At 47.5% G+C, this 12,616-nt stretch overlaps 1 protein-coding gene across 11 annotated transcripts in view; it reads right to left on the bottom strand.

Moving 5' to 3' along the window:
- The window catches only part of LOC121603688 (voltage-dependent calcium channel type A subunit alpha-1-like), a 26,421-nt gene extending 14,926 nt beyond the window's left edge, over positions 1–11,495 (bottom strand). For 8 of the 11 annotated variants that reach the window (XM_041932779.1, XM_041932781.1, XM_041932788.1 and 5 more), the window contains exon 1: positions 4,970–5,208. In XM_041932779.1, coding sequence (XP_041788713.1) covers positions 4,970–4,980 — 11 coding nt within the window. In that variant the 5' untranslated portion in view covers positions 4,981–5,208. Of the gene's footprint in view, positions 1–4,969; positions 5,209–8,712; positions 9,151–10,754; positions 10,882–11,079; positions 11,154–11,242 lie in introns of those variants that run through there. The other 3 variants (XM_041932785.1, XM_041932787.1, XM_041932786.1) reach the window with 3 other exon arrangements.
- Between the last annotated feature and the right edge of the window lie 1,121 nt (positions 11,496–12,616).

Raw genomic sequence — 12,616 nt, 5'->3', positions numbered from 1 at the left:
TTCTCCACATATACACGAGGTTGAAACGGCTAGCCATTAAACGAAATGAGGTTATTTGCAAGCGTAGAGAACAATTCAAAAAGCATGTAGAGCAAGCACACACACACACACACACACTCATTGTGGCCGAAGGACGCATATTGCTCATTCCACTCATGTTCCAGGGAAACGTTGCCAACATTCCGGATGATCTCATCTCATCCAACCGAGGCCAGTTGAGTTTGGCTAGCGTCAAAAGTAAGGCTGAAATCACATCTATCTTCCTAGCGGGCTTTAATCTAGTAAAGGCGCTGCGTGACGTTCGGCTTTGACGCACCGAAACGTGAATGAATTATGCTGATTGTGACGAGAACAATAAACTTGGCCGTAGACTTGTTTTGTTTGTTACAAACAAAGATGATGAGTTATCATATTATGGATGGTGTTGGCAAAAAAAACTAGAGTACTCCTGTTACATGCTCTACTTGCCATACTGCGTGTATATCCATAGTTGAGCACTAATAAACAGGGACACAGTTTGTTGTTTTAACCGAAAAACCAATAATAATTAACCGGCTCTGTCCACTAATCATCGACACCGCACTATCACACGTAGCGACACTCTTTGGACGGGAATTAATGAACCGATGTTCGATTGGAACGTCCAGCAACGTCCAGTAACGAGCAGCAGGCACTCGTGGCTAGACATCCAAGCTTAACGCCACGGCTTGCACACAACTGTCCGGGGCCGATTGCTGGCGGCCGACTTGCCCGACGTTCGCAACGATACTGTGGATGCTGGATGCTAATATCTAAACTCGTAAACGGTGCTTTCTCTACGCATATCGGTCGTTACCGATTGCGTTACTGCAGGGCGAAAACGGGTGAGGGCAAAACGGTGTCAAAGGGACATCCTGTGGCGACGGGATTTTGTACTACCCAATAACAAAAAAAAGCAGAAAAATCGCTCACCACGGCTAGTCGCACAGCATGCGGTCGGGCCAGGGGTAATCGGTAGATCCTCAAAGCGTTCACCACCAAGATATGGCCACCGGTTTGCCTTTGGTGACTTTCGCATGGAATGCTTAATGTCTTAAGCTAGCCACGAGATGCTGTGTCCGGGATAGAGTGAGACAGCATCCGTCAGAGAGAAAAAGAGAGAGCTCTATAGTGTGAAAGAGCGCAATCCTTATTGATCAACGGTTCGAAGCAAAATGGTATACGCATTTACGACCGGCGGTATGGGCGACAAGCGGCCAACAAACTGCACATCACGCGTCATTGGCGGAGCGTTATCGGGTTTAGCAGTAGGGCGGAAGTATAAAAGATGTAATATTAATCTTCCGCTTGAAATATATTCTTAACGATTGGCCAATGATAGTGAGCATTCCTGCGGCAGCGGCATGATGCTAATGAGGGCGAGTGTCTGATTTTATCGAAGGTTGGGTAAAGTAAGCGCACTACTTACTCATAAATCAACGTGGTAAGGATGTTTCGAGCATATACAGCCTCAGAGTATTGAGAAAAGAAAAAAGAACGAGTGTATGCTTACTAAGGGAATATTGGCGATGGGGGGAATATTTGATAAAGTAGAAACACATTTCAGTGCTGTTAAAATTACAGGGTTTGCTTGCACCGATTTCCAAAGAGCAATGAGATGCATTATTTAACTTTGTTTTTAAACTGCCTGTAATAAATCAGTATTAAAAATAATAAATATGAAATGTGTGATACATCTACAACAAAAAAAATCGATAAATCTTTCAGCAGAGTCATTGCCAATATAGGTTTGTTATTAACCAAGCTACAAACAGTTGCTGTACTGCTGTTTACATCACTTTCTCTTTTCGTCATACGTTTCAACCGGTACCATTTTGCTATCATAATTCATTTTCGTCACACACTGAACCCAGCCAGCCTAAGTCCCCGTCGACCAGATGCATGACCGTCGTCGAACGTTATGGGACATTTAGCTTCCAAATCAAGCGGCCACTCAGCAAAATGCTAAACAAATAGACCGAGATTCGAGTCGAGCGGTCTCGCGAGCTTTCCACAAACTTCCACATCAATTTGCCTCGCCTTAGGTCCAACAAAAAAAGAAGCAAAACTGCCTCTGATTAATGATTCATCAATCTTCTGTCAATTCGTCAATCTGTTGTTCGGCGAATCAATGCGTCTCGCGCATGTACCGGGTGGGCAGGCCGCTGCCGATAAACAAATGGTAGCAGGCAGTGAAATTGGGCCGCGCTGAGATGGTGTAAACAAACCAAAAAGCCAGTCGGGCACCATTCATCGGCGACGGCTGCAAAATGATGTGTGAGCTGGCAGAACGGTAGAAGCCGTTTGGTAGCCGTTTGGTTTATGAATCGAGCTGGTGGTGCTACGGCGCAGTGCCACTTGCTTGCTTCCTTGCTAGGCGTTTGCTATGTTATTTCCATGGTATAGTTTTGTCTTTTGGTGTGTGTATGTGTGTGTCTGTATGTATTGTTTTCACTTGTTATTTCTATAGGCGACACAGTGCAGACTAGATAGTGTTCCAAGGGTAGGAACTAGAAAGATGATGCCAACGGAGGCAAGATCAATAATGAAATGCGAGTGGCGCTGGCACGATGTGTAAACAGGTTTTGTTTGATTGTCTAGAGCCCGACTGATTGTTTAGTTATGGAGTTTCAATTGTCGAGCGATCCCAATGCATGGGACGGTTGACTGTCTGAGAAAAGGCGAATAGAAAGGAAGATGGTAATTTAAAAATGATTCAAATTTCAAGGATATGTTTAAGAAAGGCCCCATCAACATTAATTTCAAGGCAGCGAAACGCAAGTTTACTGTAGCGAAATGTTATTTCTTTTTGTAGCTGACGAGCAAAGCACTTTGCAAAAGGTCATTTCCATGTTCGCCACGCCGCTATTGTCCGAAAAATTAGGCACAGCGAGCGAGCGAGCGAGCGAGCGAACGGTCCCATGGGATGACCCACTTCACCCGGGGCCCTATTCATTCGGTTCGCGTATTAAAAATTCATTTTACATTGCATCATTCCAATCGCATGCTGAAGAGCCGTACTGTATCACCGGCGGGACCAGTTACAGAACACTTGTCACGCGGCGCAAGCAATCCAACAAGACTCGGGGTAGCAGGTGGAAGGGGTGTTCTTCGGGTGAGCGAAGGTACAAGCGTGTTTTTGCTTTTTTCGGTTCAGGCACTCATGAAAGGACTCTCTTTCAACCGTTTCAAGGACAGGATGCTTCGGGCAGACAAGGGTGTTCTGCTGCGGCAGCTATGGTGGTGTTCCTTTTTGTAATTTAACAGACACACACACACACACACACACACACACACACACACACACACACACACACACACACACACACACACACACACACACGTATATAGTGTGCCACTACCTCGGGTCATGACGTCAGTGATGACGAAAGGGCAATACGGCATCATGTTGCTTCTGTTGGGTGGATTTTTTTTTTTGCTATTGTCGTTGCGTCCTACTTTAGCATCGCTCCCCACGAAAAGTGTGCGACAGTGAGCGAATGAAATGGCAAATATATCGAAAAACGGAACAGAACAAGCAAAGATTCACACGGTACACTCACGCCGTACCGAGAGCTGCTGAAACTGTGCTCGTGGTCGAAGATGCCGTAGCTCTTCCGCTCATCGGATCCGGTGCGGAGCAGCGGTTAAACGCGGCGGTCTGTCAGATGGTTGGCAAAGGGTGGAAGGACCGGAGACATAAAGTCGCCAACTAAAAAAGCGAAGAGAAACACAGCGCCCGTGTCACCCACACCGGATGGCAGTGCGAGGCAGCTTCGCGGAGATGAAATCGACCCGCCGATGGGTGAAAAGCTCCCAGCGTCCCAGCCCTGCCAACTGAAAGCGGGGTTCGGCGTGGCTGAGGCCAGAGGGCAGAGCTTTTACAAATTACAAATCACACGTTCGGCACGTTTTCCTTCGCTGCCCGCGGGGTGTTTCATCGTGCGAAGCATTTTCGGGGCCTGCTGTGAGCCGTGAGAGCTGTGCTGTTAACTTGCCACCACGAAACGCGCCCAACAAAATCAACAGCGGGAGCAATTTCACGCATCGTGCGAGCAGGCATAACAAACCGTGTTATTAACACACACACACACACACACACACACACACACACACACACACACACACACACACACACACACACACACACACACACACACACACACACAAACTCCCAACCGTACTGCCGCACGTTTGCGGGGCTCTCTTTTCGCTCACGGTCGCGTTGCGGACGCTTTGATGTGAAGGCTTGCCGCCGCTCACCACCACGCTGCTGGTTTTACTGTGAATATTTGTGTATCGATCGGTCGTGACTTTTGCTGCTGGCATTTTTGACATGTTTTCGCGCACGGCGGAGGTGGTGGGGCTCGGCAGCCGAAAACAAATAGGCGAGCGTAAATAAAATTAGTTTCCGAAAGTCCATAGACCTGTCGGTGGATGTAAATGAAACACATCCACACACACATAGAAACATTACCAGAAACAAACACATACATACACACTTAAGATGGACAGATATTGGAAAATGGATAAAGTTTGCTGCCTGTAATGACCATGGGCAAGAATCCCTTAAGGAGCCAACTTGACCCCTCGAATCGAGGGCAAATGTGAGTGGTTTGTAGCTCCCCCGAGACGCGAGTGTAAGCTGCCTGGCGCTGTGAGCCGCCAGTGTAGCAGCCAAAGAAAGTAAGTTTTAAAAGTGAATCATCATTCGAGTAATTTCGGCAATGGAGGCGCCTAGTGATGGAGACGCCTGGTGACGCATGGGACTGTTTTTTTTCTTTCTTTCGCTCACAGGAAACGTTGATGCCCGAGAGAGAAAGCAGCCATGTGGTGAATAAAAAAACTATTAACATTCGATGACAGTCACTTTTCTGTATGCGAGATGCGTCAGTTTTACACCCCTTAAGCGATGACCACGTTTACATAGAATCGTTTCGCTCATACTCACGCACTGTACATCGTTAGGGCCGTTGTGTGTCTGATGGGAGATCAGTGTCTCCCTGCACGTTTCACCCCGAGTAAAGCATTAGCCAAAACAAGCCTACAATGAGTCAGTAGCACAACACAATACGGCCACGATTTTCAGCACACAGGTTTCAGCGAACGGCCGACCAAACACTGTGGGGAATATGGGAAGCACGCACCACGAGAACGCGAACGACGCTTCGGACGACTGACACACTGGTTCGCTTTGGGGCAGGCGTTTCGGTGTAAGTTTTCGGTCACTCAGCACACTGTGTGTGGCTGCTCAATGTTTCGCCATGTTTTTTTGTTGTTGTTGTTTTTCGCAGTCAATCTTCCACCACCCGCAGGGATCTCACGAAAGTTTTGTGGGACACCAGGCGTCTCCATATCAAAACAACAGCGCTTCCTGCAGGAATAATTCTACCCAGAATCGAACCACGATTCGTTTGAGTGCGTGTGTGTGTATGTGTGTTGGTGAGTGGCCGATAAAAAAAGAGCGCGAGAGAGGTAGCTCGGGTGGAATTGTAAACGATGACGTGTATTTACAACGGCTCTCTGAGTGGCGCGTCACGGTGAGTGACTCGTACAGGCACGCGGTAAGCGAACGTGTTGTCAAACGGGCAAAACGGGGCAAAACAACTCCAAGGGCTCAGGGGCTGAAAAGATGGATACAATAAATAAAACAGCAAAGCGAAACCGTTTTGCAGGCCCACGGTTCGGCGGCACGTTCGGTGGCTGTACGATAAAGCGTTTCCATTTCGTCACTTGCAAGACGTTCGCAGCGAGAGCGAGGCTAGCAGGAGCGAAAGACGGTCCCGCACATCGGCATGGGCCAGCATCCCGTGCAAAAAGGTGACCGATTACAGCAAGCACTTTTCAAGGCTCTCGAGCCGAGCGTGTACCGTCGGGGTAAAGGTGGAAGGAATACATTAACATTCATTATGCTTGATACGATGGTAAATGGCATGAGTGGTAGGGCGCTAGCTAGAAGCTTAAAGGTGTTCGGTGCGCTGCCAGCACGGTTCGGGGTTGAGCGATTGTTTATTTAAGAAAGTTTCAGCATGGGCAAGGAAAGGTTTGTAATTTTAAATACAAAATTCATTGACCATGGTTTTGCAAGGTAATTTAAAACCCCCGTTCGGATGGCAAATCTCACTAAACTATCGATTCTTTTGGATCTGCCTTCGCAGGTTTGCTGCACAGCCCTCAGTGGTTGCTGTCGCGTGACGGCAGCAAAAAAGGCATTCGTATTACATTGCAGTTCCGGGAAATTTGCTAACAGTTTCAGCGAAGAGTGAAACATTTTTCCGACGCGTCACGTGGTAGCATGAACATGCAAATAAGCATGCAAATTGATTGCGGGAAACCACTGTTTCGAGTGTACTTTCACACAGCTGCAGCTCGTGCACTTTCTGCAGTGGCCTTCAGTGTTGGTGTGCTGCTATTTGCTGTGACTTTACAGGTTTTTTGGATACAGGGAATTAATTGCAATGCGATATACATTGTAATGTATCTTTTATAACGTTCAAAGAAGCCTCTTTAGACGTTCATTTTACGTTTCGTTAGATGTACTGTACTTTGCAGGGAATGCATACATATATGCACTGTTTTCCGGGTCAGTTAGTAATGTGAATGGCATTCAACAATTGCACGAGTTGCGTTGAAAAACACAGCTGTCACAAGCTGTTGACAGCTGTTTGAAAAACATCTTCCGGGAAACAGTGAAGGTTACGCTGGTCGCTGACCCTGAGCAAGATCTATTCAGCCAGCCAGAGTCTTCCATACAAATAGGGACCATAATTGACACACTCTCACACAACGCTGTGTAAGTCCAAAAGAATATGTAATTGGAAACATGAACCTATCCCGCTCACTTTCTTCTACCAAATGGCGTTAATAGTAGTGTTGTTCAATCCTTTTCCATCAAACTCATCGACCGATGTACGACTTGTAAACAAATCACAATTCCTGCCACTAATACCATGCAAATATCGGCTAGTGTGTTGCAAAAGTATTCCCCCGTAGCTAGCCGACAGCCGTGGCCGTGTATGCGTGCGATAGAATTATGTTTAGATTGCTCCTTTTTTCCATCGTTCTCACGGAAAGCGAAACAAACGAACCTTTTCTCACACACAAACACACATACACACATACATTTGAATGGAAGAAGGGAAGTAACTCTGTTTTTATCCGCAGAGCAGTTCCCCAGCTCGGCTCGGGTTGCTGGTAAAATAAGGAGCAACTTTTCCGCAAAGTGTCACCAATACATTAACAACACAAGGGGTTCACTTTTGTGGTTGAGCTTTTGTTCCCGCCGGAGGTTTTATTGTGTTTATAAAAAGTTAATTAGGGTTCGCTGCCTTGCGGTGGTTCTTTTTTTGGTAGTTGTTTCTTCTGTTTCTTGTTGGAATTGGTTATTTTTTTAATATAAAAAAGGAGAAATGAAACAAGAAGGTTGAGAAAAAAGGTACTCTGAAATATTATTTATTTGTCTTTGGTGACAAGATAAGATTCGGATGTCCCAAGCGGTCCCATCTCGACAGTACAAACGCGGATGACGAACGTATCGATCAAACGCGGGTGTGTCATAATGTATCACCGGCGACCACGCTCGCCACCGTTTTTCGAGTGGCGTGAAAAGGCACAAACCCCGCAAGGACATACGCTCTGGACTGGAGCATCGAGCAGCACCGAGAAAGACGACAAATGCATTAAAGCAAGCGACTAGCCTCAACCAGTCGACAAATAGGGAAATGCCCATGCGTATGTAGTGATGCAGCACTTAAAAAAAAGGGTTAGCAACGAAGAAGATTGCAATCATTTGCAAACCTCATTCATCCCTTGCCGTGTCGTAAAAAGGTACCAGCAGAGCAGAGTATAATAAAGCGAAACTTTCACTCTCTTCTTTTCTTTCCCCTCCCGGTCGGGCCTTATGCAGGGTACCACTACTACTAACCGCACTGGCTGTGCATGTGCATCACCGTTCGGAGAACGGCAGCGAGATAGAGACGATCGCACTGCTTACACCGTTGTCATGTGGTTGCCACTGAAGACCGCTGCCACATACACAGACAAAACGGCAGTCTCGTGACGCGACTGCATTGAGCTGCAATGGGTCGCTATTTTCGTTTCTTGGAACGCTTCCAAACGGGAACGGTGTCAGTCTGGTGCGTTGACCAGAGGATTCTGCCACAACGGCAAAATGGCAACAAAAGGTGACAGATTTATTCGCTTGCCGTCCGCGCAGGACTACTGGGAACGATGGTGAGGTACAGCTTCTGCTGCTGGTACGGCATTACGTGGCAGCTGTAAAATGTCAAAACAACAGCCACAGCAACGGAAAAAACGCAAAAAAAAACGATAAATGCAAGGTGACAGTTGTTCTTTCACCTAGATTCAGGACGGGCGCGTTTAGGTCAGTGCTGGGAAATGCAGGCCACAACAGGCAATGGGGTGGCATTCTTCGGCTTTGTCCCCGAAGCGCTTCGAAGCTTCACGGTTCGTAGAGCAAGCGGTGCAACTGCACGACAACACTGCCACTGCGAGCCAGCGTTCTTTTTCGGCGTCCCCACCTGTGACACTGTTTGTCCTGCTCGCCCTTTCAGGGAGTTTGGTAGTTGGTCGTTTGCTTTGTTTCGGGGTTCGTTTGGTGTGTTTTAAGGAGGTGGAAACTTTCTTTCCCCAGAAACGCGTTGAGGCCGAAATGTGTCGCCCAGTTTCACTTACCTTACAGTTTATATACATCCACACAGCGGCACATTATCCACTTCGCACCAGCGATAAAACGCTCGACCGTGGAGCCGTTGGCATCATCGCACTTGTCACTTGTTAACGTTGCAAGGCTTCCAAGGCGCTGGGTAGAGTAGTGCTGGCCTTTCGATGCTAATCTCAAATTCACTTGGCGCAATATTTTCCGTGCCCGATTTCTGCAGCAGATTCCACCAGCTTGCACGAACGGAGGCAACGATCCGTGCCTATGTTGTTAGCGTATTATTATTAGTAGCTGAAATTAACGCTCACCCTTAGCTTGGCCTACTTTTACGGTACTCTTTGCAACTTCACAACACTACAGCACAACCGGAATGATCATCACTTGTATCGCTTTTCGAGTGGACGTGTATTTTTGCACATATTTTTTTCACCTTTCTGCATTGCCTGCAATCACTGAAAATTGCAAAGAAGTGGAGGAATTTTAAAATAAAAAAGAAGAAAAAAAAAACACACACACAAATTAGAAAGCAACATTTGATCAGCAATCCTACTTGTCGAGGATTGAATCAATGCGCCTTACTCATAATTAAATCCAATCGTTCGCTACCACTTGAGCTTAGCTCACACACGCACACATACTTGCACGCCCACACTCATTGCACTGGCATCGTTCCAGCGGAAATTAATTTTTAATCCTTCGCTATCCCTTCCCTGCCAATGGCGATTGGAACTGGCCCGAAACCAGGCGTCTCCATCTGCCATTTTCACACCAGAACAGCTCACGTGGCCAGCAGGATGAGAAAACCAATAAAGAAAAGAAAAAAAAAACAGGGCGCAAAATTTTCTGTGACCCAAAACCGGGATTCTATATGTGTGTGTTCACTGTATGTGTGGGTTCTGTGTGTGAGTAAGCGTAAGAATTTCCCAGGATAGACACTGGAGAAGAGTCCCTTAAACGGTCACCAGAACGATAAACATTATCCTTTTTAACGCTCTGTCGATCAACACTTTAATGAAGAAACAGAGAGAGGTAGAGAGTGAGAGAGAGGGAGAGAGAGAGAGAGATAGAAAGAGAGAAAGGAGCCTGAGAGGGTGGAGGAGATGAAAGATTGGGGAACAGTTCGATTGGTTCTATTTTTATCCTTATCTTCATCCCGGGGGTTTCTCTCTCCCCCCCCCCCAGCCCGTCTGCATGTATGGCGTGTGCCACTGTGTCATCTGTGTGGTGCGCATTTCCGCTTACACTTGCTGCTTGCCACACACACACATACACCGCCGAACGCTTTCCCAGTTCCGTTTGCTAGTGTCTCAGTGGAGCGCAACCGTTTACAGCGTCGGTTTGGAGGATTCCTCCGAACGCTGGTGCTGTAGAACCTTTTGTTCTCTGCCTTGTTAGGGAGGGCAACCGTGTTTTGCCCTTCCTTTCCTTGCTTCTAATACTTCCACCCCGCACCACCACTGGCTCGTTTATTTGCTCTCTTTCTCTCGCACTTACTTACGTTATCTCCGCATGACGTGTGTCCGTTTGTATCTCGTTTCTTACTCACGGCCTCTCTTTCTCTCTCTCTCACTCTCTATCTCTTTTTTCTCTACTTTTTTCTCGCTCTCTTTCTCTTTCTGTTGTTTTTTTAACGTTTGGTCTTGAGGTCAGATTTTCGTGCCCCGGTTCGAAAAGATGTACGGTCGGGGTAAGCGTGGTGGGAAAATCCCATCCCAAAGGAATGGCTGTGAAGCGAGAGAGGGAGCGCGAGCGCGAAGGGTAGAAGTTTGTGCTGGATTGCAGTTGCGGAGGTTTTCTTTGCGCTCCCTGCTTCCTCGCTTGTTGCCGAACGAAACCGAAGCACTTTCTTCAGCGATGTTCAAAGGATATGAGCAAACACTCACGCACACATACCCATACATATAAACGAACGAACACACACACACACACACGCATATCAAATTATTAGGGCAAACGAACCGTTGCCGTACTTGGGGAAGGATATTTTCGGCCCAAAGCGAACGAATGGGTCTATTTTTCTTCGCATCCAACCTTTTCGCCCTTCCCGTTTCCTTACGTTTTCTTCCTTCCACGACTGCACCAACACACACACACACACACACAGTCACAGACTCTTTTATAGAAACAGGAAGAGCGAACGATGGTCTTTGCTGGCAGGCTCGATGAACACTTGCTTCTCGAAAAGAATCCTAGATGGAATATATTTTTCGATTCATTGACGCACACTATTTTAACGCATGCCAACACACACACACACACACACGCATGCAGAACAGTGCGTCACCGTGTAACCATTGGCTCGGAACGACCCCCGGAGCTGCAGGTAAGGAAAATTCTCCTGCGCTTATCTGGCCTCGCGCGAGGACAATTGCACAACGTACCCCGTGCTCCTTGGCGAGCGGATTTTTCACCCTTCCGGTTGGAGTGCTTCTGGATTGTCGCACTGTATACACCACCCAAGACTAAAGCAAAACCCTGCAACGGGGCAGACTTTCAAGTTTAGCACAGTTTAGCCCATCATCCCCATTTACTCCTCAGCCTCACCTTATCACACAGCACACCACCGCCCGAACCGCACAGCATTACCCGCCGTTCACTTGCTTTTGCACCACCACGCTTACACACGTACATACAGCCATACATATACGCACACACACATACGCACACACACACACACAGCGGAGCAGTGGAGCAAACCGAACAGAAAAAAACCCCACGCGAATGGGCCGGGACAACACCGTGGACGAGGTCTCGGCACGATGCCTGCCTGCACTGTTCTGCGCTCGGTCGCGAGCGCACGGTTTACCTTAACCTGCAGCGTGCGAAAGGTGACCGAGAGCGCACGGTTGTTCGGGTGGGCTTTTGGGTCGTCTTTCGGTACGCCCTCCCTCCGTCCCTGGTTGGCGGGCCCGTTGCTTGCGTACGGTGAGAGTGAGAATGCGCCAGTGGTGGGAAAATGCCGGTAGCCCTGCCGCTCGGCACAGTGAGCGGCGAGACAGTGGATTCGTTAGTGTGTTTGTGTGTGTGTGTGTTCGAGTGAGCGGACGATATACCACCCGCATCCCTGCTAGTGCTGCTGCTGGAGGTTGTGTTCGGATTCACCTGCTCATTGTTTGCCCGTGTGAGGTCCGGAACAGTCACACGATGGGTTGGGGGTCGATTGTTTTTGCGATGGCTGGATGAGCGACGAAAGAGTAGTAACGCTGGGAGAAACTACTACCGTACAGCTTGACACAATTAGCAGCGTGCCGAGAAGCGTGAAACTACAATTGATCACCATGCGATGAAAAGCACGTACAAAAACAATCTGTTTCACGGCGAATATTTTCACGCCATGTGTGGGCGCGCATGAAATTTGGCTTTTCATCGAATGTCATCGCACCATACAGTCTGACAGTTGGATACACGGTGATGTGAAATGTTCCAGCCATGATTATTTTGGCAACTTTTCCACGCTTCACGGTAATTGCAAATAGTCTCGGTATTTTTAAACGCACGGTAAGATATTGTGGGGGAAATTGAAATGACATTACTCAAATGCTTCTTGACGTCAAAAGGGTACTCCTCATCATTATCATCTACCCGCTGGCCAATATAGTTGGCTGAAACAAACATTGAAGCACCCTATGAAACGAGCACCAATCCTTTTTCTCCAAGCTGTCACTTAGCGAGTGGTGAGAACGGGAAATGAGTTCACTGATAGAGCAAAACACATACATCTAAAAGCTCTGAAAGTAAACACAGAAACAAAAGGAAAAGCTTTAGGCAGCAGGACAAAAGCTCCTCGCGTGAAATGTTCCATTATGAAATTCGCTCAAGTCAATTTTGTCCACAGAGAAAGCGAAAACGGTTATTACAGGGTGTTCGAGCAGCTGCGCGAATCGTGTAGATTTGAACTGCGGATAGGATCACAGCCGC

Source organism: Anopheles merus, chromosome 2R (genome assembly GCF_017562075.2).
Source record: "Anopheles merus strain MAF chromosome 2R, AmerM5.1, whole genome shotgun sequence".
Classification (NCBI taxonomy): Eukaryota; Metazoa; Arthropoda; class Insecta; order Diptera; family Culicidae; genus Anopheles; species Anopheles merus.
This window is presented reverse-complemented; position numbering and strand designations above follow the sequence as displayed.